Below are 25604 nucleotides of genomic sequence, written 5' to 3'. Positions count from 1 at the left end.
TACTTACACTGGGCACTTCCCACCAGGAAGTCCTTTTTTTAAAAAAAAAAAAAAAAACTTCATTGCTTTGAAATGAAACCGTATGCATCCCCATAGTTCGGCTTCTTAATTTTCCTTAGAGAGTGGTTGCAGATCACCTGAACGGGATTGGTTAAAGCTTCTGCCCGTTATCTTTCCCTCACCCGATGGGGGTAACGGAGGGGGGAAAAGTAAGGGTGTCTTAAACTTAGCTGTTTTACTGGCTCCGGCGGCGACGTACGGCGAGAGCGTAGGCCGTTCAAATTTGTGATTGGTTATTATGTCCGTCAATCGCGCTGCCGGAAACCAATTCTATTGCCCCGACCGTGCCCGGTTGGCTGCTCGCGACAGGAGTCCGCCCCCTCCCCTTCGGTTGCCGTGGTTGCAGGCCGGACCCGCCCGCTCGCCCGCTGACAGCGAGGCTTAGGGCGGAGGAAGCGGGTCGGTTGGTGGGTCGGGAACGAGGCTCCGGCGGCCAGGCCCCGCGCAGAGCCGTTGCCATGGCAGCCGCCGCCGGGGGCGCGGACGATGAGCCGCGCTCCGGACGCTCGAGCTCGGATGGGGAGTGCGCCGTGGCCCCGGAGCCGCTGACGGGCCCCGAGGGCCTCTTCTCCTTCGCGGACTTCGGGTCTGCTTTGGGCGGCGGCGCGGGCCTCCCCGGCCGGGCGTCTGGCGGGGCCCAGTCCCCGCTGCGCTACCTGCACGTCCTGTGGCAGCAGGACGCGGAGCCCCGCGATGAGCTGCGCTGTAAGATCCCTGCCGGCCGGCTGAGACGCGCCGCCAGGCCCCACCGCCGGCTCGGGCCCACTGGCAAGGAGGTGCACGGTGAGGAGCGCGGACACCCCGGGGCCCTGACCTCCCCCGACTTCTCCGGACGGGGTCCTCGGACGGCTGAGCCCAGGGCCCCGAGCGACCCCTCCCGAGTCGAGTCTCCTTTCAGTAGGAATCAGGATGTTAGCGCGGCTAAGGACCGTGAAGGTGAAAGAGACTGTCTTTAAGCGCTTGGTAATTCCTGAACGGAAACTTTTCATGACTCCAGGAGGTTATCAGTAAGTAGGTAATGAAATGGAGCACTGGAGACTACTTTTAGTATCGGAGAGGGGAGGCAAGTTTTACCAACTCGTTGAAACGCACAGACCGGGTGTGGACCCCTGTGCCTCGTTTAAGCCTTAGGCGAACTATAGAAGCTTTAACAGCCTTAGTTTCCCCGTCTGTAAAAGTGAGTACAGTACTTGCTTTGTGGGATGTTTGGTGAATTGAGGAAGGTGATGAACATGCGGCGATCACTCTGCTTTTGTTGTGTGCCAGAGCCTGTGGGGCGGTACGTGATCATTTCTGATCCTCACAATGACTCCAAGCCATGCAGAAACCGTTCCCATTATGTGGAAGAGGAAACTGAGGCTCAGAGAGATTGCCTTGCTCCAAGTCACATACCTTTCAGAAAGTGGCCGTGTTGGAATGAGAACCCATGTCTGCCAGACTCAAACTCCTACTCTGATATGTCCATTGTATTTTTTACACTGTGTGGGTGACATGGAGAGCCAGGAGCTGACTCCAAAGGCCTTGAAGGATTTGCGACACAATGTGCCTTTCGCATTTGCCGTGCCGCATTTCAAGTTTTTTCCTTGTTCCCAGGGTAGTGTCTCTTGTATCCTGGTGCTTTTCTGTCCCTTTAGATGCTATCGTGGGTGAATGGTGGATTAGCTAGGAAGCCATCCACTTTCGGCTTCATCATGACTTGTTTTGTTTTGAACTGGAACTCTCTTACTCTCTTCACAGCTCTGAAGAGGCTGAGGGACTCGGCCAATGCCAACGACGTGGAAACAGGTGAGTGTGCAAAGCAGGGCTAGCCCTCTGGGCTAGGGGAAGAAAACTCGAGGCAACCAGTTCCTGGGAAGACAGTGCTTGAATTCAGTATGCCAGCTCACCCCTTGGACCGAGCTCATAGTATATATTGTATAACTGTAATTCACTTGCAAGAGACAAGTCTGGCTTACATGCTTCCTCTTCCCATGCAACCCTGTCACCCTGAACTTCCCGATGTCCTAGGGTTCATCGCTCTGTGGGCTCCCTGAGGTTGGGACCAGGTCTGCTTTTGTATCCTTGGCACCTGGCAACAAGGGTAGGAGCTTTTTAGAATTTCTGGCTAACGGGAACGAACTGTCAACTTTAACTGCCAGGAGAGCCGCCGTCTGAACAGAGCTGAGGCTTTGTGGTAGTTGGGTCAGTGGTTCTCAGACTTGTTTCGTTGACAGGACATGTGAAGGGAATGGGAGGGGCTCCTAGCAGGACACCACTCTGGGTTTTTTTTTTTTTTTCTTTTTTTTATTAAAAAAATGTTTTTTTAATGTTTATTTATTTTTGAGACAGAGAGAGACAGAGCATGAATGGGGGAGGGTCAGAGAGAGGGAGATACAGAATCGGAAACAGGCTCCAGACTCTGAGCTGTCAGCACAGAGCCCGACGTGGGACTCGAACCCACGAATTGTGAGATCCTGACCTGAGCCGAAGTCAGACGCTTAACTGACTGAGCCACCCAGGGGCCCCACCATTCTGGTTTTTTATTGTTGCTGTCCAGCGTTCATTGGCCGACAGGGCAGTGGCAGCATCGGAGGTAGAAGGGCCAGTTCTAGAGGAAAAAAAAATCAAAGTTTATCCGTATATTCGTTGTCCACGGCTGCTGCAACAAATTACCACAAACATAGTGGTTTAAAACAACACAAATTTCCTTTTTTTTTTTTTTTTTTTAAGTTATTTTACTTGGGGAGGGGAGGGGCAGAGAGTGAGGGAGAGAGGATCCCAGCGCAGAGCCCGACGGGGGGGGGTGGGGGTGGGGGGTCGAACTCAGAAACCGCGAGACCATGACCTGAGCGGAAGTCGACTGAGCCACCCAGGCGCCCCAACCCAAGTTCCTTCACATACAATTCTGGGGGTCAGAAATCCAACACAGATCTCGCCGTGCTGAAAGCAGGGTATCCGCAGGGCTACATTTCTTTCTGGAGGCTCCAGAGGAAACTCGGTCTCCCTCTGCCTTTTCTCCCTCTGCCTCCACCCACATCCCTTGGCCTGGAGTCTTCTCCCTCTAACTTCAAGGTCAGCGACAGTAGACGGAACCCTCACGCTGTTGTCTCTCTGTGCTGACGGCTCGGGAGCCTGGAGCCCGCTTCGGATTCTGTGTCTCCCTCTCTCTCTGCCCCTCCCCCGCCCATGCTCTGTCTCTCTCTGTCTCAAAAAGAAATAAAAACATTAAAAAATTTTTTTAAACCATGGGCCTTGAAATGGTTCCATTACCCCTGGCGTGGCCTAGTGAACAGGCCTGGAAACTGGAGGCCTTTTCAGCTCTCTTCGCTTTGGTCCCCTTTTCCGTGAACTTGAATATTTTGGAATACTTCAGCAGCAGCCCAGATAGCTTTTCAAGGAAAAAATGATGTGTTCTCTTTTTAAGATCGCTAGTGTGTGGCCAGAGAATATTTGAATTACGCTTCCCTTCCACAGAAAGCCTAGTTCATCTTGAATCAGGTACTCACATGGTTGGTGGTTTCATTATACTGAGAGAAATGCTGTAATTTTCCAGAGTCTCTGACATACTCCTCTTCAAATCTAAATGGCTCTTAGGTTTACCAGGCTCTTGCGAGGCTCCGACGGTGACTCTGTAGGATTAGCCTCTTTATTGCTTTTCTCTCTATGGTCAGCATTTCCTTTTCCTTCTCCGCATGTTTATTGGGTTTTTGCTGTAGTTTAGCAATTACCGTGGGCATAAAATTGATGTCCTGCTATTGTTAAATAATAACATATTTTCACATATATGAAAATTATATACACATTTAAAATATTTGAGAGCTTAGGGAAATATACAAGAAAAACACCCATAAGCAGCAAAGGAAATAATCTCTGTTGATATTTTGGTGACACTGTCCCTTCCCATCCTTTGTCCTACGCAGAGAATTTTTCTTTATGGGCTTGCAAACTGTGCTGTATACACAATTTTGTAGGCTGGGTAATTTTTCACAGTCTTTGTCGCCATTTGTTTTCTCAAAATGGAAATGTCATTTTCTCCCTCTTTGTAGAATGAATACATGGCTGTATGGGTTGTTTTTTTTTTTAAGCTTACAAGGTAAAAACCAAAAATTACTGTAGCATTCCATTCTCCAATCAAAACCACAATTTTTCAAAAGCTTTTTTTTTTTAATGTTTATTTATTTTTGAGACAGAGCATGAGCAGGGAGGGAGAGAGAGGGAGCCAGAGAATCCAAAGCAGGCTCTGTGCCGTCGGCGCAAAGCCTGATGTGGGGCTTGAACTCAAGAACCGCAAGATCATGGCCTGAGTCAAAGTCGGACGTTTAACCGACTAAGCCACCCAGGCGCCCCACCACAATTTTTAAAAGATGCCCGTCATGCCTTCAGAGGGACAAAGCAAGGGTTATTTAGTTAGTCACATATTTGCACAACAGTTTTTCATTTTTAAGATAATTTCCCAGGTATGGGGTTATCACATCAAAAGATATGCATATTTTTTTTGTTGTTTTTTGTTGTTGTTGTTGTTGTTTTTAACATATTTTTTTAACGTTTATTTATTTTTGAGACAGGGAGAGACAGCATGAACGGGGGAGGGTCAGAGAGAGAGGGAGACAGAGTCTGAAACAGGCTCCAGGCTCTGAGCTGTCAGCACAGAGCCTGACGCGGGGCTTGAACTCACGGACCGCGAGATCATGACCTGACCCGAAGTCGGATGCTTAACCGACTGAGCCACCCAGGCGCCCCAAGATATGCATATTTTGATGGCTTCTGGTAGATACTGCTGTAGTGCTCTCCAAAAAGACTGGACTTGCCCAGGGCACCTACGTGGCTCAGTCGGTTGGTTAGTTGAGCATCTGACTCTTGATTTCCGTCCAGGTCACCATCCTAGGGTCATGGAATTGAGCCCCACATGGGGCTCCCCGCTGAGCGTGGAGCCTGCTTGAGACTCCCTTCCTTTCTCTTTCTCTCTCTCTCTCTCTCTCTCTCTCTCCCTCTTCCTCTGCCTCCTCCCCCCTTGCATTCTCTCTCTCTCTCTCCCTCCCTCTCTCTCTCTCAAAAGAAAGAAACCAACCAACCAACCAACCAACCAACCAACCAACCAAAAAGACCATACCTGCACAAATCACGAAAGAGAATGGACTCTTTTAGCTTTGTCTTATCTCTTTGATACGGGTTGTCTTTTGGTGAATGTACTGAGATGGCTTGAAGCCCTTACTTCTCTTCCACTCTCCTAATCCTTTTCCTACCACCTTCATGCAGTTAGTCAACAGCGATCCTGGAGCTGCGCAAATCCCGTCTCGATCCTAAGTATTAAGTAAGATGCACGAAACAAAAAACCTACAATATAATTCAAGAAAAAGAATATAAAGTGATCCCTTTTCCAAAATAAACCTCCCCCTCCCCCCCCCCCAAAAAAAGAAAAACCTGAGGTGATGTGTTTAGTTGGAGAGGTCTAAATTCTGGAGAGACCAGAGAAGTCTGGGCTTGTGTCGCAGCTTTGCCCCCCGATAGCCGGGTGAATGTACCCGGGGCACATCACATAGTGGGGCGCTTCTCCTGGCTTGTAAGATGGACGTGATACCTGGCTGGGGGGTCACCGGGCTTAGCAGTCAGGTACCTGGTGCCAGGCTGGTGCTCGGCCTAGGGGGACGATATCCAAAACCAGCGCAGCTGGTGAACTAGAGCAGCGAGGTGAACTGGGCACTGAGGACCCGCGCATGATGGAGTGGCTCCCTGAGCTTGAAGTGAAGGAGGAGGAGGAGATTCCGGGCTTCGTCTGGAGTCCTTGAGAGGTTCGCTGGCGGAGACTAAAAATGTCAGTTGCTCTAAAATGATGTTTGGCAGCAATTTCTCCATTTCAGCTGGACACACACATGTGTCACATAATGCCTCACATTTTATAATGGCCCCATACTTTGCAACGAAGAAATTTCATATCCATTATTGTTATTACAGCAGCTCTGGAGATTGGCAGGGCGGAGATTATTCCCATTTGCCGGTGAATCGGGACCCAGATTCAGGCCTTCCTGCTCTGAGCCCCGCTCTTTCCACTGCCCCGTGCCGTTGGCAACGTACTCCTTTCTTCGTTACCCAGCTTCGCCTGGGACTTAGTCTTTGTGGCTCCAAACCTGTGCTCTGGCCGCTCACTCTAAAAGGCCACCTCCCAGGAGCAAAGTGAGCGCTGCCCCGCAGCTTGGGCTGCTGTGTCCAACTGGAAAGGGTGTGTATCCAAATGGATGTGGGGCCCAAGTCTGTGTGCCGGGGATTTCTGTGATTCGAGAACTCCTGACGCTGAGGGCCAAGATCCTTCTATGATGTTCTAACCCTAGACGTAGTGTGAGCAGCCCGAATCGGGGGTTCCCAGTGGTGCCCTCAGGAGAGTAAGTCCCTTGTCATGACATTCCCTGTAAGGCCGGCATCCAGGAGGAGCTCGCTCTCCCATGGCTTATCGGTGCCTTGCCTGCAGGGTCCCCTGAGCATCGTGTTCACCCCCGGGGGCTGCAGCGTAACTAACACTACCTCTCTGTCGCCCTCCCTCCCTCTGTCTTGGCGATGTCAGTGCAGCAGCTGCTGGAAGATGGCACGGATCCCTGTGCCGCTGATGACAAGGGCCGCACAGCTCTGCACTTTGCCTCCTGCAATGGCAATGACCGGATCGGTGAGTCCCGGGGAGGGAGGGGAGAGGGGAGCTGGGCAAGCAGCCTCTCTCTAGAGGTGCTGGGGGTGGGGGTGGGGGGGGGCCTCCTCACTCCCTCGGCCTGTGGAACTAGCACTGCCAGAAAGGGGAAAGAATACGATTGAGTCTGTGGTTGGGGCCAGGCCGCCAGGACATTCAGGCGACATTTACTCAGCGCCAAGCGCAGCAGCAGGGGAGCCCCTCCCTCCCCCTTTTAAGAGTCATTTTTGGATGTGGTTTAACTCACGAACGGTGAGCTTTCTGTATGTATGCACCACCCAGATCAAGCTAAAGAAGATTAACACGGGTGCCTGCCTGGCTCAGTGAGTAGCGCGCGTGACTCTTGATCACATGATCAAGGTCGTGATCCTTCGAGCCCTACAGGGTCGTGAGTTTGAGCCCCACATTGGGTGTAGAGCCTACTTTAAAAAAAAGGAAAGAAAAGAATATTTTCAGCACCCTGGCAGCCTACCTTTCTGCTCCTTAGCCCCACGTAGACCTTGAGTACCATAGGTTCGTTTTCCTGTTTTGTTTTTTTTAATTTTTTAGTATTTATTTATTTTTAAGAGAGAGAGAGACAGAACGCGAGCAGGGGAGGGACAGACAGCGAGGGAGACAAAGAATCCGAAGCAGGCTCTGAGCTCTGAGCTGTCAGCACAGAACTGGACGTGGGGCTCAAACCCATGAGCCACGAGGTCATGACTTGAGCCGAAGTCGGAGACAGGGTGTGAGTGGGGGAGGGGCAGAGAGAGAGGGAGTCATAGAATCCAAAACAGGCTCCAGGCTCTGGGCCGTCAGCACAGAGCCCGATGCGGGGCTCAAACCCACGAACTGTGAGATCATGACCTGAGCCGAAGTCGGATGCTTAACCGACCGAGCCACCCAGGCACCCCAGTGAACCCAAGTTCTTAATTTTAATGAACCCAATCTATCGATCTTTTCTTTTTAATGGTTAGCATTTCTTTGACCTATTTAAGGATTTCTGTGACCTTGCCTATCCCGAGGTCGTAGAGATACTCTCTTGATTTCTTCTACCAGCCTTTCAAAAGACTTTCAGCTTTTACATTTAGGTCTAAGGTACCTCTTGCATTGGTTTCTGTATGTGGCATGCGGCTCAACCCGGCCTTGTCACATGAGTTAAGTCTGCCTGCACATCCATCTGGGTAACTGATAAGCCCTCAATACCACGACCCACCTTTCAGAGGGCATAGAGACTCTCAGGGAGGGGGATGTTCAGCATCTTCTATTGGCCTAATTCCCACTATGGCACTTGACTGTGGAAAGAGCAGAAAATGTCCTTGGGAGCCCTTACTAGTAGCCACTGCTGTTGGAAGAACTTTCTTTTTTTATTTTCTTTTATTATTTTTTTAAATGTTTGTTTATTTTTGACACAGAGAGAGAGAGAGAGAGACAGAGACAGAGCATGAGCAGGGGAGGGGCAGAGAGAGAGGGAGACACAGAATCTGAAGCAGGCTCCAGGCTCTGAGCTCTCAGCACAGAGCTTGATGTGGGGCTCGAACCCATGAACTGCGAGATCATGACCCGAGCCGAAGTTGGACGCTCAACCAACTGAGCCACCCAGGTGCCCCATCTTTTTTTAAAATGTCTATTTTTGAGGGGCGCCTGGGTGGCTCAGTCGGTTAAGCGGCCGACTTCGGCTCGGGTCATGATCTCGCGGTCCGTGAGTTCGAGCCCCGCGTCAGGCTCTGTGCTGACAGCTCAGAGCCTGGAGCCTGTTTCAGATTCTGTGTCTCCCTCTCTCTCTGACCCTCCCCCATTCATGCTCTGTCTCTCTCTGTCTCAAAAATAAACAAACGTTAAAAAAAAATTTTTTTTTAACGTTTGTTTATTTTTGAGAGAGAGAGAGAGTGAGCCAGCAGGAGAGAATCCCAAGCAAGGTCCGCACTATCAGCACAGAGCCCGATGCAGGGTTTGGTCTCACAAACCGTGAACCGTGAGATCGTGACCTGAGCCGAAACCGCGGTTGGACACTTAACCAACTGAGGTGCCCCAGAAGAACATTCTCTAACCCTTAAAAATCTCAGTCTTTTCTGGGTGCTTGAGCAGCTCAGTCAGTTAAGCGTCTGACTTTGGCTCAGATCATGATCTCATGGTTCATGGGTCTGAGCCTGGCGTCGGGCTCTGTGCTGACAGCTCAGAGCCTGGAGCCCGCGTCAGATTCTGTGTCCCTGTCTCTCTGTTCCTCCCCAGCTCGTGCTGTCTCTCTCTCAATAAATAAATTTGAAAAATTAAAAAAAAATCTCAGTCTTTTCAAACCTGCATGGGCCAGGAGGCTCTCCCAGAATCCTTAGTTCCTGGCCCTCAGAATCCTGCACATGAACCCTGTGAGTAAGTGGATGAATGAATGAACGAACGAACGAACGAACGGATGTATGAAACAACCTAGAGAACCGTATTTGCTTTCAATATTCCATACTTTGAAGAAGCCTCTTTAGCTAGGTAGGGGTGGCGGTTAGAGTCCTTGTGGGTTTTCCTGTTTCCAGTGCAGCTGCTCCTGGACCACGGGGCTGATCCCAACCAGCGAGATGGGCTGGGGAATACACCGCTGCACCTGGGTAAGCCTCCAGGACACCTCTCTCTGCGGCACAGATAGGCTCCTTTGATGGAGAGCCCGGGGGCCTGCCTGTAAGTTCCCAGTAGGATCTCCTATCATCTGGGGAGAGCTCGAGCCCCTACCACCACCCCCCAGTCTGCCTCTCACGGACTCCCCCTTGGGTCACCGGTTGGCTGGGTCCTGGGCACAGCTGCCTTAGCAACCTCAATGGCTCAGCAGAGCTCTGCTAGGGAAGGTGAGACCTGAAGCCTGTTCCTGCCCCGTGGCCGACCCACACTATGGCTCGCGGTGCAGCAGGTCCGATCCCCAAGGCTCGGTCTCCCTAGCTGAACGGGGAGGGAGTTGGACCCGCCCCGTTGCTGCCTTGGTGCAGGCACACCTGGAGGCACAGTCCCAGCGACTGCAGCCAAGCTGGCACACAGGGCCAGGCCCTGGTGTCCCGGACTCTCAGGTCCCTGTTCTTCTTCCTCAGCGGCCTGCACCAACCATGTCCCCGTCATCACTACACTGCTGCGAGGAGGTACGTGCTCCCCGCCCCCTCGCCCTCCTCTCTCGCCCTCACCCCCAGCACGCTCACCTCCGCCTGCTCCCGCAGGGGCCCGTGTGGATGCTTTGGACCGAGCTGGCCGCACGCCCCTGCACCTGGCCAAGTCAAAGCTGAACATCCTGCAGGAGGGCCACTCCCAGTGCCTGGAGGCTGTGCGGCTGGAGGTCAAGCAGGTGAGTGCCCTTCACGCTGGGCCAACGGCACAAACAAGCGCCGGACAGGTGCCGCCCGGACCACAGACAGACACGCCTGCCCGGGCGCACCCGGGCGCCTGGGGTTGCTTCACACCGACCCCATCCGGCCACCGCTCCACTGGGCTTCGCGGCGGCGGCGGCGGCGGCAGCTCTCTCTCTCTGCCACCTAGCGAGACCCCCAGCAACTCAGCCCGGCCCCTTGTTCCAGATCATCCAGATGCTGAGGGAGTACCTGGAGCGCCTGGGGCGGCACGAGCAGCGGGAACGGCTGGACGACCTCTGCACCCGCCTCCAGATGACGAGCACCAGAGAGCAGGTGAGCTGCGTTGGCGGCAGGGCCAGACCCAGGGCCTGGCGGGAGCCTCGGGGCCGGTGCCACTCTGCTGTTCTACAGCTAGACGTTCAGAGTAGAAAGAGGCCGCGGCTGGGGGGCTGTAGCCCCCTGTGGCCCTCGAAGCCCCTGTCTGCGTCCTTGGACGCCACTTGGGGCCCTTCTCTCTGGGACAGTCTGAGACCAGCTGGAGTCCAGGACTATCGATCGGACAGCTGGTCCACAGTCAGTGAAGCCACCACGTGCCCCGGGAGACAACGCCTACCCTCCCGAGTCTGTGGCATCAGGGTGGAGATCGGGGGCCGAGACAGCTGGCCCCGTCGTGGCACCCGTGACAGAGCCGTGGTTTTGTCCCACAGGTGGATGAGGTGACCGACCTCCTGGCCAGCTTCACGTCCCTCAGCTTGCAGATGCAGAACACGGAGAAGAGGTAGCAAGAGAGGCTCCCCGCCTTCCTGCTCTGCCGCCACTGCCCTCCCCCTGCCCCCGCTGCTCTCTCATCACAAAGGAAAAGCCCGAACCTGGGACTTTGGAGCCACACGTGTCTGGTGAGGCCTTGCCCCCAGATGCTACGGGGCAGAGACGCACTCTCACAGAGGCTCTGTGACTTCAGCGCCACTCCCAGCCACGGTCTCTGTCATCTCTGTGGGCGGGGACCACAGCCCCCAGCTTCCCCCTTCGCTCCCACAGCACAGCAGCCACACCTCAGCTCCGGCCGACACGCGCTGTCCTAGCGGGCCTCACTCGTCTCGCGGCCTCCCTGCCCCCCGCGGCAGGCCCCAGAGCCTTCCCTGTGTCCCTTCCGGGCCGTGGGCTTGTCACAGCCAGCGGGGTGTGGGCTGAAGGCAGGCACCCTCGGGGGCTTCTTGGCTGGCCCTGAACCCCTCACCAGCAGTTAGATTTCGACTTGCCACCTGACTTTCAAGGAGACATTGCAGTGAGTGTCTCCGGTTGGAAGGGAGGGTTGGTGAAGCCCAGCCCTTAGAAATACAAGGCTTGGAAGGACCCTGCTGAACCCGAGGCAGAAAAGGCCCACCCTTTTTCTCCCAGTCTTTGAAATACCAGCAGGCGGAGTGGTCCCTTCTGCAGCCTAGTTGTAGTGGGCTGAATAGAGGTCCCCTCCCCCGCCCCAGATGGCCGCGTTCTTATCCCCAGGGACCTGTGAACATGACTTTATCGGGCAAAAGGGACTTTGCAGACATAATTAAATTAACGGTCTTTGGGCAAGGCGACCCTCCTGGGTTACCCAGGTGGGCTTGATGCAATCGCAGGGACCCGAGTGACAGGAAAGCAGGTCAGAGAGGACGGAGGAGACACAGCGGGAAGGGGTCAGAGGAACGCAGGCGCCCACGGAAGCCAGAAAAGGCAAGGAAATGAGATTCTCCCCTCAGATCTCCCTGAGGGAGCCAGCCCTACTGACACTTTGACCTTAGCCCAGTGAGTCTGACTTGAGAATTCTGACCGCCAGAACTGTAAGAGAATAAATGTGTGTTGTTTTAAGCCACCAAGTTTGTGGACGTCTCTCTGTGGCTGCAGCCTCGGGAGACTGAGGCACTCGAGGAGGCGCAGGACTCACTGTAAGGGAGGTACCCCACTCCTGCCCCTGCAGGAGCAGACTCTGCCCGCGTTGTGGGCAGTGGACACGCTGAAGGCAGGGCGCCTCACGGCAGGGGTCTGCCACAAAAGGGGGGACGCGGGGTGGGGGGGGGGGCACCGCCTGGCCCTCTCCAAAGCGCTGACTGCGGAGTAAAGACAGACTCCGTCCCCCCACCCCCCACTCCCGTCACCATCCACGTCCACCCTGGCTCTGCCCCGCTTGCCCTCTCACCTCATCGGGGCCCTGGCTACTTTTCAGAAGGGAGCTTGTCCCCCAAAGCCCAGCTTGATCGGATCGGAATTGAACCCGCGGAGCCCAGCTGCTCCCCAGGCCCCGAAGAGAAAAGATCTGTGTGGGTAGGAGCTACCGGCTGGGGGCCGCCTTCAGGACCCTGTGAGAGGAGAAGCCCCACCAGGACGGCAGGGGTGGGGAAGGGAAAGCGTGCTAGGCCCAAGACCGGGGAGAGCGAGGGGCCGATGAAGCAAACGAGTTTCCCCGGAGCTCAAGCTGCTGCCGCGGAGTAAACGGACTGCCTGTCTACGTGGTTGAGGGAGGGGAGGAGCGCGCTGAGAGGAGGAGCCCCGTGAGGGAGGGGTGCGCTGAGGCGGGGTGCCGGGGGGAGGGGGGCGGTGCTGAGGGGGAGGGGCGCGCGGAGGGGCGGGGCGCCGTGAGGGAGGGAGGTGCTGAGGGGAGGGGAGCCGGGAGGGAGGGAGGTGCCGAGGGGCGGGGCGCCGTGGGGGTGGGCGGTGCTGACGGGAGGGGCGCGCCGAGGGGAAGGGCGTTTGTGGGAGGGCGGTGCCGAGGGGAGGGGCGCGCCGAGGGGCGGGGCGCCGTGGGGAAGGGCGGTGCTGAGGGGAACTGTATTGCTGAGGGGAACTTTAGTGCTGAGGGGAGGGGCGCGCTGTGAAAGGCAAGGAGTGAGGGGCGGAGTGAGGAGAGGGGAGTGCGAGAAGTACAAGGGTGGGCGGCTTTTCTGCCTCTGAGGAACCCTGCCCACTCAGGTTCAGGAGCACGTTTGACTTTGCCCTCACTAGAGGCTCTGCTGGGGCTGGTGCCTGCACACAAGCCCCTTGGGCCATGAGCCCGGGGGTGGGGCTGGGCAGGAGAGGGTCAAGGCAAAAGGGGAGGCAGGGATGGGAGGGCATGGACCTCAAACTCAGTGGGCCCATTCTCTTGGGACCCGCCCCTCTGGGCCTCCATACCACACCCTACCCCTGGGGCGATCACCCTGGAGAGAGTTGAAGCTGTTTCTCAGCTTCAGGGCTAAGGGGTTCAATAAATGGGTTCTCGGAGAGGCACGAACCCCCAGAAACTGTGCAAGATTTTGTGTGAAGGGTGTGCATGTGTGTTTCCGATAAAAGTGGCCATAGCTTTCATTCGCAGCAGGGTCCACACTCAGAAAAAGTTAGGAACCCTTGCCACAGAACTTCGGGAGCAGGGGCGCCTGGGTGGCCTGGGTGGCTCCGCGGGTCAAGTGTGCCGCTTCGCCTCAGGTCACGATCTCGAGGTTAGTAGGTTGGTGCCTCCTGGTGGGCTCTGTGCTGACAGCTAGGAAGGAGCCTGGAGCCTGCTTCCGATTCTGTGTCTCCTTCTCTCTCTACCCCTCCCCTGCTGGCACTCTGTCTCTCTCTCTCTCTCTCTCTCTCTCTCTCAAAAACAAATAAACATTAAAAAAAAAAAAAAACAACAGGGCGCCTGGGTGGCTCAGTCAGTTGGGCGGCCGAGTACAGCTCAGGTCATGATCTCGCAGTCTGTGAGTTCGAGCCCTGCGTGGGGCTCTGTCCTGAGCGCTCAGAGCCTGGAGCCTGCTTCCGATTCTGTGTCTCCCTCTCTCTCTGCCCCTTCCCTGCTTGCTCTGTCTCTCTCTCTCTCTCTCTCTCTCAAAAATAATAAACAATAAAAAAATTATAAAAATAAATACATACAATAAACACTTAAAAATTAAAAAAGAATTAAAAAAAGAACTTAGGGAGCAAAGGGGTAGGAGACCTGCCAAGGGCATCCTAGGCACTTGGGTACCTAGGTACTTCTGAGACCAGCCATCTCCCAGGGCAGCCTGCTTTGCACTGGCAGAGCTGAGAGGGTGGACGGTTCTGGGACTTTATGAAATTGCCCTGAGATGACTTCAGGTGTTTCTAGAACAGCCTGACAGAGACTCACTGGCTGACTCCTAAAAAGTCCTTGGCCTGGACCAAGCCATCCCCACCTGGAGAGCAGGATGCATCCCTCCAGCCTCCTCCTGGCCTCACCCACCCACTCCTGGCCCTGTAGCCACAAAACCAGGAGAATGGGTCACTGGGACGAGTGAAGGGGCTATGGTCCACTCCCTCCCCAGCCCGATAGGCCAGTCATCAAACACTTGCCAGACCGCTAGGCAGTCAGCCAATCTGCCTCACCCCATTTCCAGCCAGGAAATGTCTGCAACCCCAAGTCTGTCTGAAGAGCCAGCCAGTTAAAGTCAGCGCCAGACATTGGCGTGAGTCGGAAAGCACACAAGTGGGCCCTAAGCTGGCTGAGCTGGGCAGGGGGGGTAGGATGGGGAACTCTGCAGAGGTTACGGGCACAGGCGTTAATTCTATTACCGGCTGCTCTGGGAGTTACTGAGTTGCAGGCAGGGGCGGGGTGGGGGGTTGTGGAGCAGGAAGAGGGGAGGATGTGGGGGCAGGCAGAAAGAAGAAATCCACATCCTTTGATGTCACCTTCGGGGTCGGGTCCTTTGCTTTATATCTCACGTTTCATTCACATTAGAAATACTTATTGCCGGGCGCCTGGGTGGCTCAGTCAGTCGAGCGTCCGATTTCGGCTCAGGTCATGATCTCACAGTTTGTGGGTTCGAGCCCCGCAGCAGGCTCTGTGCTGACCGCTTGTTCAGAGCCTGGAGCCTGCTTCGGATTCTGTGTCTCTTTCACTCTCTGCCTCTCCCCCGCTCACGCTTTGTCTCACTCTGTTTCTCAAAAATAAATACATGTAAAAAATAAAATAAAATAAATACTTATTGAACACTGGCTATGGTCTAGGCAATGTTCTAGGTGGGAATACAGCAGTGAACAAAAGGACAAAAACCCTGGCAAACAGAGGTTAAGTGCTTGGAGAAGAATATTCACACGTTCTCACAACCATCCGTCGAGATAACTAGCCTTGCTACTGCTTTTGATGGCGAGGAAAAAATACGGCTTTGCCAGACGGATCCAACTGGGCAGCTGGGCTCGAACCTGGGCCCACCCCCAACGCTCGCCCTGTTTCCACCATGCCTGAAATTAGAGCCTTCTCGGAAGCAGAGTTTCCTAAAACTAAGGGCGAGGACATTGGCTGAGCTCCTACTACGTGCCAGCAGGCCCTTTATACGAGTCCTTTGATTTAGTGTTTGCTAGAAAATGTAAGATAGCCAACATATTGCTGCCGCCATTTTCTAGATGCACAAAATTGAGGCTCAGCGAGAGAAAGTAGCTTGCCGGGGCCCAGCCCAGGTCTAACATAATCTCTGCCAAGATTTCCAAAGTGCCAATGTCCACCCGTGTCCCCCGGGACTCAGTCGGGATGAACGGGACATCTCAGTCTCCATGACCAGTCTCGGGTGTAGGGAGGGTCCGGCCCTTTGCTTGCCAGGCACGTGATACGGCATGCTTGGTGGACAAGGCAGGCATCTGGTCACCTGGGGGTAAGAGAAAGGACAGTATGAGGTGGCAGGGCTCCGGAGGGGTCCTTGGTGACCTTTGGTGGTTGCCTCAATTACTACAAGCCTTCCAGGGTGGTTGCAGAGCTGGGTGGGTGGACGAAGCAGCGTGAGCCAGGCCTGGGGGCTGGAGGACAGGCGTGAGCTGGTTGTGGGACCAGGAGACTGGCTGGAAAGTGCTGGGCCCAGGAGGGCGAGAGGCCGGCCAGAGGGGGACGTGGCTGCAGAGGTCCCGAGGTCTGCAGATGTGAACCGGGCGAGGCAGGCTGTCACCTCCTGGAGGTCAGGGGCATTCTTACCCAGAGAGGGCACCATGAGCTGCAGGGGAAAAGTCTCTCTGGGAGAAAGCCACTATCCCTACCAGTCCGCTTCCCAGACTGCTTCAGCTATGGGGCCCAAGGCAAGGTTAGGAGGTCAGGAAGCTGGACTGATGCCCGGGCAATCCCAACAAAGTCCCTGGCTCCCCGCCCCCACCCCAGCTCTGCCTCCCAAAGGGAATCACACACAGCCCCAACCCGCCCCCCCCTCCCCCCCGGACACTGGCTCGCTCTCAAGTGAACACTGAGGCCTCTCAGCGTTTCGGGGAGGTATGATCAACTCGTTTTATACATAAAGAAAACAGGCTCAGGGAAGCAAAGGCATCTTTCCCGAAGCCCCAGCCCAGGCACCAGGGTGTCCTCTTGTCCCTGTGATTGGTCCATGCCAGCCTGGTGACTCTCTCTCCCTCCGAAAGCCTGGGAGGACAGCACTTGGTGGTCAGCGCGCCCAGAGGGGCACAGGTGGGTAAGTCGTGCCTCCTCAGCTCGATTGTGAGGGGTGTGCTGGAGACGGGGACCTGCCTGGGAAGCCCTGACAATGTCGCATACACTTGGTAGCAGCCAGTGGGCACCCCAGGGTGGTCTGCCTCGATTGGGACCTGGCTCCGACAGAGCTCAGTTTTGTGGGTCACCGAGGCATAGAGAGGTCAGAGACCGGAAGTGCAGTAGCCAGGATTCAAACCTGACAGTGTGGCTCAAAGTCCGGGACTTTTTTTTTTTTTTTTTTTTTAACGTTTATTTATTTTTGAGACAGAGAGAGACAGAGCATGAACGGGGGAGGGGCAGAGAGAGAGAGAGGGAGACACAGAATCGGAAACAGGCTCCAGGCTCTGAGCCATCAGCCCAGAGCCCGACGCAGGGCTCGAACTCACGGACCGCAAGATCGTGACCTGGCTGAAGTTGGACGCTTAACCGACTGCGCCACCCAGGCGCCCCTCAAAGTCTGGGCCTTGACCCCTGCGCTGTGCCGCCTCTCTGAGTGGACCTGGCAGGTCCATGAGATGCTCGGGCCGGCACCCTCCCCAGCGTCCCCTACCATACCCCCCAATGGCCCCTAAGTCTCAGGTACTCCAAGCTGGTACCCTTGTCCCCCCCATCCCTCCACGCCACCCCTCCTCCTGCTTCGGTATCACCCCTACACAGAGCCTGAGCCCCTAAAACAACCTCGCGGCAAGCAGATGCCTCCATAAATCAGTCTTGTCCTCTCACCCGGGACACAATCCCACCCCTGCACCGCCCGTTTCTCCGGCCTCGTGCCTCCTTGGATCCAGCCAGCGGCTCACAAATGAGCCCTGCGTCAGGGCTGAGGAACTGATGTTCATTAACAGGAAGTCTCGGGGTGGTTAATTGGCATTTGTGTCCCCAGGCACACACCTCGAAGTTGATAGATGATGCTGTTCCCGCCAGCCTGAAGCCGGGTGAGGGGTTCAGTAGCTGGGCCAGGGCCCTCACCTCGCCCACCCTCCCCAGGACCAAGTTTTAGCCCTGGCTACAGTTGTTACACAGGGCCGGGTGAGGCTGGGGGTGACCTTTGCACATTCAAGTTCCTCCCTCTGCTTCAGCCAACCCCTTCCTGCCTCTTCTCTCTAAAGACCGTGGAACCGAAATCAGGCCCAAGGTAGACCCAGCTCTGTTTGGGGCTAGCTCTGTGATCTTGGGTAAGTTACTTAATCTCTCTGAGCCTCAGTTTCTCCATCTCCAAATTCTAAAGCAGATGAGACACAATCCAGGGCCAAGTCCAAGGCCTGAGCGTAGCAGGTGCCCTGTGGACACCCCCTACCATACCCCCCCCCATGGTCCTGAAGTCTCAGCACGTTTCCCCCTCAAGCCTGTGCCCCTGTTATCCCCACTGCCACCCCCAGTAGCCCAAGCCAGAAGTCCGGGATGTCATCTGGGACACCAAGTCCCAATGACTATACCTTGTAAGTGGTTGTCCTGTCTGTCCATACCTCCTTACCCACTGTCAACATCTTGGATGCTTTCATCTATGCAGATTCTCACGCCAGTCTCCTCACTGGTCTCCCTGCCCCACCCCCCCTTCTGCCCCCACCCCCCTGAAAGCCTGCCTTGCAGCCAGAAAGTTCCCTAAAGGGTAAATCTGGTAAATTTACCCTTTTGTTTACAACCTTTCGGTGGCTCCCTGTTGCCCTCAGGACAAAGGGCAGCCTCAGTTTCAGACAACATTTACAGAATCCTTTGCAACTGTCCCCACCTCTCCCACCTCCCTTCCTGCTGAGGCTCCCCCGTACCCTGTCCCAGGCCCCTGGCCCCTCACGCTGTGCCTGACTCCGGGTGGCCCATGCACATGTGTGTTCTTCCGTCTTTCCCTTTGCCATCTGCCCTAATTAACTCCCACTTCAGGACTTGGCCTGGGCACCAGCTCCTCTAGGAAGTCTTCTCTGCTTGCCCCAGCTGGGTTACGGTCTTCTGGGCTCCCCCCTACCCCCATGCTTCTGCCTTTTTTTTTTCTGGCAGAAGAAGTCTGTGCCTAGCAGGCGCTAAGGCATGAGCGCTGCGGGCCCATCCCTAAGAGGTTTGCACAAATAGGAAGGTAAGGAGACTGCAGAGTTCAAACCTCCCTCCAACTAAGCTCCCACCAGGACCCCCAGGCTGCCTCAGGCTCAGCCTGAGATCCTGCAGGGGGCTCGGGTTGGTGGATTCTTCTGGGCCTCAGAGGATGGCCAGGGCTCATTCAGCCTGTCCTCTAGCCCCCGGCGCCTGCCTGTGGCCCTACAGGACTCACAGCTCTCTCCTAACCGAAATCGAAATCCTATGACTATCTTCCAAGCATTTCATTAGCCCTCTGAAGCAGACCCAGGAGCCTCCAAGGCCAGGCCCGAGGCCAGCAGCAGGCCACCAATCTTCCTGCCAAATCCAGGCTCACTGCACCCAGCTTCCTGGCCTCCCAGGCCTCACCCTGCCCTGCTTCGGCTGCGCAAGCCCGCGACCGCTCCCAGCTGTACCAGCCTTGGCATGGGCTGTTGCTCCACCTGGTAGGCCCTTTTCACCTTTCTTTTAGGAAGATGCATATTACATGGGATAATTAAATGCGTATTAACTCCTGTGGGACTCCTACTTGGCTTGCTCAGGAAGGCAGGAGTTTCCTCCTCTGTGCCCGTTCAGAACTGTGGGTGTTCTCCTGTTCTGGCCCCATCACGTGGTGCTCTCGTTTCTTCTTTTGTTTTGTTTTTTTTTTTAATTTTTTTTTTCAACGTTTACTTATTTTTGGGACAGAGAGAGACAGAGCATGAACGGGGGAGGGGCAGAGAGAGAGGGAGACACAGAATCGGAAACAGGCTCCAGGCTCTGAGCCATCAGCCCAGAGCCTGATGCGGGGCTCGAACTCACAGACAGCGAGATCGTGACCTGGCTGAAGTCGGACGCTTAACCGACTGTGCCACCCAGGCGCCCCTCTTGTTTCTTCTTTTGATATGCAGCTCTCCAGCTAGACTGAGAACTCCTGGAAGGCAGGGACCAGGTCAAACTCCTGCCCTCTCTGTCTCCCCCTCGTGGCATAGCTTTAGGCAAAGCACTTAAATGTTTGTGGGGGGGTAAAGGAAAGAAGGAAGGAAAGGGTCATTTCCATCTTCAAGTATCCAAATACCTGCTCTGTGCCTACTCTGGTCCGGGCTATACTGTCCTCCATTAGTTGGGGCTTCTGGGCTTCCTCTTCTATTGATTGATAGAGAGAGAGAGAGAGAGCGCGCGCAAGCGAACAGGGTAAGGGTCAGAGAGAGAAGGGGAGAGATAATCCCAAGCGCGGAGTCCGACACGGGACTCCAACTCACGAACAGCGAGATCATGACCCGAGTGGAAGTCAGACACTTTTTTTTTTTTAATTTCTTTTTAATCTTTGTTTATTTTTGAGGAAGAGAGAGAGAGAGAGACAGAGCGTGAGCAGGGGAGGAACAGAGAGAGAAGGAGACACAGAATCTGAAGCAGGCTCCAGGCTCTGTGCTGAGAGCCGGAGGCGGGGCTCGAACCCAGGAACTGCGAGATCATGACCTGAGCCGAAGTCGGACGCTTAACCGACTGAGCCACCCAGGCGCCCCTCTCCCCATTCTCCTCCGTAGGCACTCACCATTGTCACGCGGCGAACTTCAGATAGTCTTAGATGTTCTCCCAGTGCCTGGCCTGCCATGAGAGCCTTCTGTCCGGCCCAGTTAGGATCCCAGCTCTGCCGCGAATTTGCCATTTGACTTTGACCAAGCTACCTCATCTCCTGGAGCCTCAGTTTTCCCTTCTGAAGAGGGAGGTAATATCTCTTGTCTGCGAGGCACAGGCGAGCCAGCGGAGCTGTGAGTGAGGGCCTCAGGGAGGTAGAGGCCGTGCTGGGTGCTGCAGAAGCGGGCAGCATCGCGCCCCTGCCGTCCCGGAAACACTCCCACTGCTGTGGCCTGAGTCAGCCGTGGGAACCTTAGCAGACATGTGCGAGAAGGGACGCTGGCCCAGGTGTCAGGCCCCTGCGATTGGGCCCTTGAAGCAGCCACTTCCCCCAGCTGGTCTCAGCCTCCCCGTGTGAAGGGTGACCGACACTGACCCCTGGGTCTGCGGCAGGTGGCAGGCAGCGAGGAGGACTCAGCAGCCGCCTACTGTCAGTGAGGGACCTTCCCAGGGTGCCCGGCAGCCGGGAGGTGTGCCAGGGGGACGAGGAGGCCGTTAAGATCTTAGGCCTCAGCCTGAAGCTAATATATATTATTGGCGTGTGGCGAGGCGGCGGGGGAGGGAGGGAACTGGGTAGTTCTGCAACCGTCAGGACTGATTTATTGGTTAATTAGGAGGTTTCCACAGTCACCGACTACCCTGCTGTGTGCATGGACGGGAGGGTGGGGGCCACAGGGCAGCCGGGACTGCTGGGAGGCCAGCTGGGACCCGAGTGGGGCTCCGTTTCTCACCTGATCTGGGAGCACCAAATGGCTGAAAGAAATAATGCAAGGGGCTTGGGTCAGGCCGTGGACCTGGGACTCGGTAGCTGGGATAAGCCCATCAGGACTTGCCGGCCCGAGTACTGAACAGAACTGTCCCAAAGAAGAGAACTGGGAACTCTCTGAGATTTCCAGACATCGAGTCAAACGTGGGAGCTGCTGGTTTAGGGAAGAGGGCCGATGCAGGATCAGGAGTCAGGAAGAACCAAGGACAACCTTGGAAACCTTGGAAACTGAGAGCCAAGGCCCCCAAAGTGGAGAAGGCCGTTCCACTGAGCAGAAAAAGTTAAATAGCGGTGGGTTTGAATCCAACTTCTGCCAAACACTAACTATGTGAGCTTGGACAAATCACTAAACCTTTTTCTTTCTTTCTTTCTTTCTTTCTTTCTTTCTTTCTTTCTTTCTTTCTTTCTTTTTCTTTTTTTTTTTTTTTTTTTGAAGATTTTATTTTTAAGTAATTGCTACACCCAGCATGGGGCTCCACCCCACAATCCCGAGATCAAGAATCACACACTCCACCGACTCAGACAGGCCCCCCAAATTACTCAACCTCTCTGATTCTTGGTTTCTACATCTGCAGAAAGGGAACTAATTATGTATCTACCTTGCAAAGCTGCTTCGATAATGAGATCGAAGAACGTAGCACCGCGTAAGATGCACAGAAAATGCTTCACGACTCTTTGCTAAATCAGCTGCTAGGGTTACATTACCCAGGCCACACAGCCTGGAAGGGAGAAGCGGCTTCGCAAAGGGTGGTTGAGGAAGCAGGGCCTAGAAGGTGCTGACCGGGTTGGAAGGGCGGGCAGAGGAACGGCCCTCCCGCCAGACCGGCTGTGGACAGAGTCTGGGGGCTGCCTGGCCAGGGGGCTGCGCTTCGCGGGGGTGACCCAATTTCACCGCCCAGGGGCATCCACGGGGGCTGGGGCCCCAGCTCGGCCAGTGCGTCTCAGAGGACCCCTGGCGTTGGCGCGTCCCCTCGTCGCCGTCGTGCCCTGGGGGGGAAGCGGAATGACGGAAAGACGGTCATCCGGCAGAGCGGAGGCGGACCGGGTTTATTCCGGTCCCGGGGCCGACGAGGCTCGCCCGGCCTCTCCGACGCGGGCGGGCTCCTCCCCGGGCCCCCCGCCCCGGCCGCCGCCCACCGGCAGCCTCCCGCGAGGCCGGGCGTCCCCGGGGCAACCGGCAGGGCCCGCGGTGGCGGGGCGGACGCGGCGGTGGGCGCGGCGGGCGCCCGGGGGGCAGCGGGCGTGGCGGCAGCGGCGGCGGCGGCGGCGGCCGCAGGGCCACAGGCGGCGGAAGCGCGCGCGGAAGTGGCGCGAGGCGAGCGCGTAGACGAGCGGGTTGAGGCAGGAGTTGGCGTAGGCTAGGCAGTGCGAGGCCAGGCGGCAGGCGTAGGTGGCCGGGCTGAAGGCGAAGCGGCCGAACCAGAAGCAGAGGATGAGCGCGTGGTGCGGGCCCCAGCAGAGGGCGTAGAGCGCGGCCACGGCCAGCATGGTCCGCCCCGCGCGGCCCGTGGCTCTGCGCCGGGCCTCCGCCGCCGCCGCGCCCGCGGGGCCCACGGCCGCCCACAGGAAGCGCAGCGTGCGCGCGTAGGCCAGGCTCACCACGGCCACGGGCAGCAGGTAGCCGGCGGCGAAGGTGGCCACGTCGAGGGCGCGCCGGCGCGCGTCCTCCCAGGCGGGCACGCAGAGCTCCAGCGCGCCGTAGCGCACGGTGCCGTAGTAGCTGAGATAGGGCGCCGAGAAGAGGGCCGCCAGCAGCCAGACGAGCCCCACGGCGGCGCGGGCGTTGCGCGGCGTGCGCAGGGCCCGCGAGCGCAGCGGGTGCCGCACGGCCAGGTACCTGCGGGCGGGCGCCGGGTCAGCGGGGCAGGCGGGGGGCGGGGGGTGGCCCACACCCGCGCCCTGGCCCCCGCGTGGACGCTGCGGCCGCACCTCTGGGCCGGCGGCCTGGCCTTCCGCGTCCGGACAGCCGGAGCGACGGCGCGACCAGCCTAGCAGGGTGGACTGCGGGGGTGAAGGGAACCCACACGCCAGGCGCTTAGAGCGGTGCCTGGCCCCTAGCCGGGTTGGCTTAGAGGCTCGGAGGGAAGGGGCTTGCCCCGGGGGGGGGGTCGTCAGCTCGAGAGTGAGCCTGGGTTGCACCCCAAGTGTCGAACCGCGAAAGCAGGTGAGACCGCACCCTGGCGGGGTGTGCTCCTTCCTAAGAGATCTGTTCAGCCCACCCGAGCCGGGCCCCAGATGCAGCGCACCTGTCCACCGAGACCGCGGCCAGCGTGAAGCTGCTGGCGTACATGGTGAGGTAGATGAGCAGGTGCACCGTCTTACAAACGAGGGCCCCAAAGAGCCAGGCGTCCAGTGTGTAGATGGCGGCCTGGAAAGGCACGCAGCACAGGATGAAGCAGAGGTCGGCCACCGCTAGGTTGAGGATGAACAGGTCCGTAGTGCTGCCCGGCTCCTGCCAGGCACTGGGGCTGGGCTGCAACAGCACGGCCAGCACTAGCCCGTTGCCCACTGTGCCCAGCAGGAAGATGATGGCAAAGACCACAGGCACGGCCACGGCCCCCACACTCCCCGGGCCGTCCAGCGAGACGTTCTGCGCATCAGCCATCTTTCCCTCCGACGGGCACCTGGAGAGAAGCAGCTGGAGTGCTCAGACAGGAGCCCCCAGCTCTGGTCACGTGACCCCGGGGTCTCGATCGATCCCCGCCCCTAGCTTGGGCCTGGCCAGGTCTCCGGGGGGGGGGGGGGGGGGGCGGGAAGCTCATGGGGGATGGGGATGGGAGTGGGGAGACAGAGCCAAGAGTGACCACTGAGACCCACGGGGCAAGCCTGGCAGTCACGTAGGTGTCTGAGGTGGGTTTCTCCGTTTGCTCGGGGACACCCCCACGGCTCAGGGCACAAAGGTGATTACTAGGTGGGCGCCTCCAGGCAGAATGCGGTGAGGACACGGCGGATGGGGGAGGGGCCGCTCCAACCCAAGGTGCTTGTCTATCTAACTACCTTATTTCCCCGTGGGGATTTGAAGCGCCGGGGGGGACTCTTGGACGTGGGTCAAAGGCAGCAAAGCATGGGTGGTATCCCTGAGTCATTGCAAAGTCCGCTTTGGTGAGAGCCCCACAGTGGCACAGCTGGGAAAACCGTATAGGTCACTGCCCCCTCTTTGCACAAGAGGAAATTGAGGCTCACTCGGAGAGGGGACACGGGAGGCTGAATAGCACCCTTGGCGTGGCAGATCGGGGCTGCTGCCACCGTGGTGCCCTGACTCCCAGGCCGGAGTGCTCCACCCACAGCCTGTAACAGGTGGTGCCTCTGACCGCGTGCAAGTACTGGCACGTGCATTTATGCGAGCGGCGCCCGCTCTCACCCTTGCCCCACCCCGCGGCCCACATCGGCTACTACCTGTGGATCCCCCTGCGTGCCTGGGGCTTCCCGGATGGTGGGACAAATTAAGGGCGTGGGGTGGTGGGGGGTGGGGGGGAGCGGCAGGGAGGAGGGAAGAAAGGGAATACCTGCGCCCCCAGTCCCCAGCATGCAGCAAGCCCCCTGAAGGTCAGAATAGACAACACCCACCTCAGTTCTGGGCACTGGGCCCTGCTTGATCCTGGGTGAACGGGTCAGGCTGAGGCTGCCTCTTGGCTCTTGGCTCAGTGGCTGCCCCTTGGCGCCTCCCTGCAGGTGCAGGTCTGCCTCCCACTTCTCTCTTCTCCTTTAAGGCACCTCTCCTCTGCTGAGCCAGACTTGAGCACTCCCTCCGGAGTAGCCACTAGCCGCTGCCTGCCGCTGCCTCCTCCCCCTCCTCCTCCCCCTCCTCCTCCTGCTCCTCCTCCTCCGTCCCTGATTTCCCCCAGGTGGCATGCTCTTCTGCCCGGTTCTTTTCTGCCTCCCTGCGCTGCTTCTGCCTCTTTCTGCAGTGAGTAACCCATTGATTCTCTGAGAGTCGCTCTGGAGTTAACCCCTCCGTGTCCAGGGCCCAGCCCATTCATTGCTGGTACTCTCACCTCCTGCCTAAACGACTCCGTCTTCCCTCCCTGCTCCAAGTAGAGCTCTAACCCAAGCTCAGAAAGGATTCCTCATCTTGAATGGAGTGCCCTAGGCTAGGAAACCAGAGTAGGAGTCTCTCTTCTGGAGACCAGATGGGACTCCTCTCCCAGGCCCTTGGAATCCCGGGGCCCATCAGCATTCCTGAGCTCGTTCCAGAGATTCAGTCTGGCTGAAGACGAAGGGGTTTTGTGCCCATGCGGAGTTTGGCTTTAGCCTGAGGGCAATGAGGACCTAGTGAAAATTTTAGAGTGGGGACAGGATCTGCGCGTTTTCGTTTATAATTAGTTTATTATGGCCTGGGGTGAAAAGGATGGGCGGAAGGGGAATGATTTAATGCCTAACCCGTTAGGAGCCTCTTGTCGGGGCAAAAGGCAGAGAGGTTAATTGGTCTTGGTAAATGGCTGGGTAATTCAGTCAGTCACGCGTGGGCTTCTGCTTGGAACTCTCGGAGGAGTAGGCCACATGGCCAAATGCTTCCGGAAGGTTAGAGAGACGAGCCCCTTGGAGGGACGAGGCACACCGGATTTCACGACAATGAGGTGGTGGGTAAACTGGACACGTGTAGTGGGGGCAGAAGACAATTTGCAATAAGTGAAGGGAGAGAAGAAGCGGCAGGGACTGAATGTCTTTCTGGAAGCTGGGAGGTTGGGGGGAGGGGACGCCAATAGGAAGTCTGTGGAAGCGGACAGA

General features: G+C 56.8%; 2 protein-coding genes and 1 long non-coding RNA gene across 14 annotated transcripts; 1 reads left to right on the top strand and 2 right to left on the bottom strand.

Annotated features, from left to right (window-relative positions):
• The first annotated feature begins 396 nt into the window (after window positions 1-396).
• ANKRD54 (ankyrin repeat domain 54) lies at window positions 397-11863 on the top strand. Of its 5 annotated transcripts, none has more exons than XM_045463035.1 (8): window positions 403-843; window positions 1798-1845; window positions 6596-6694; window positions 9217-9288; window positions 9661-9807; window positions 9883-10007; window positions 10237-10344; window positions 10719-11863. In XM_045463035.1, exons 1-8 carry the CDS (start codon window positions 519-521, stop codon window positions 10791-10793), a joined length of 999 nt encoding a protein of 332 aa, XP_045318991.1. In that variant the 5' UTR covers window positions 403-518; the 3' UTR covers window positions 10794-11863. The 5 variants fall into 5 exon arrangements, with proteins under 5 accessions (XP_045318990.1, XP_045318991.1, XP_045318993.1 ...); XM_045463037.1 differs by having other exon boundaries at window positions 404-843; window positions 9760-9807; XM_045463038.1 differs by having other exon boundaries at window positions 730-843; window positions 6601-6694; window positions 9760-9807.
• Window positions 2496-20643, bottom strand: LOC123590160. 8 transcript variants are annotated; one of them, XR_006708633.1, is made up of 5 exons: window positions 7908-8144; window positions 5654-6671; window positions 5150-5373; window positions 3546-3791; window positions 2496-2647 (listed from the first exon to the last, which is right to left on the bottom strand). It is a non-coding gene; the product is annotated as an uncharacterized LOC123590160 (long non-coding RNA). The 8 variants fall into 8 exon arrangements; XR_006708636.1 differs by lacking the exon at window positions 2496-2647 and adding an exon at window positions 10625-10734 and having other exon boundaries at window positions 3070-3791; window positions 7908-7986; XR_006708635.1 differs by lacking the exon at window positions 2496-2647 and adding an exon at window positions 9865-9978 and having other exon boundaries at window positions 3070-3791; window positions 7908-7986.
• Window positions 20644-21923: 1280 nt separating this feature from the next.
• GALR3 (galanin receptor 3) lies at window positions 21924-23596 on the bottom strand. Its single transcript, XM_045466513.1, has 2 exons — window positions 23123-23596; window positions 21924-22713 (listed from the first exon to the last, which is right to left on the bottom strand). Exons 1-2 carry the CDS (start codon window positions 23479-23481, stop codon window positions 21924-21926), a joined length of 1149 nt encoding a protein of 382 aa, XP_045322469.1. The 5' UTR covers window positions 23482-23596.
• Window positions 23597-25604: the final 2008 nt, after the last annotated feature.

The sequence above is a fragment of the Leopardus geoffroyi genome, chromosome B4 (assembly GCF_018350155.1).
Source record: "Leopardus geoffroyi isolate Oge1 chromosome B4, O.geoffroyi_Oge1_pat1.0, whole genome shotgun sequence".
NCBI classification, from domain to species: Eukaryota; Metazoa; Chordata; class Mammalia; order Carnivora; family Felidae; genus Leopardus; species Leopardus geoffroyi.
This window is presented reverse-complemented; position numbering and strand designations above follow the sequence as displayed.

What these genes read in the sequence shown, in the direction of transcription:
- ANKRD54 (XM_045463034.1), top strand. Translation starts at nt 519, where the DNA reads ATGGCAGCCGCCGCCGGGGGCGCGGACGATGAGCCGCGCTCCGGACGC. An exon ending in CACTGGCAAGGAGGTGCACG is followed by an intron (nt 844 to 1,797) that starts GTGAGGAGCGCG and finishes CTCTCTTCACAG; the next exon opens with CTCTGAAGAGGCTGAGGGAC. An exon ending in CAATGGCAATGACCGGATCG is followed by an intron (nt 6,695 to 9,216) that starts GTGAGTCCCGGG and finishes TCCTGTTTCCAG; the next exon opens with TGCAGCTGCTCCTGGACCAC.
- GALR3 (XM_045466513.1), bottom strand. Translation starts at nt 23,481, where the DNA reads ATGGCTGATGCGCAGAACGTCTCGCTGGACGGCCCGGGGAGTGTGGGG. An exon ending in GCCGCGGTCTCGGTGGACAG is followed by an intron (nt 22,714 to 23,122) that starts GTGCGCTGCATC and finishes GCCCGCCCGCAG; the next exon opens with GTACCTGGCCGTGCGGCACC.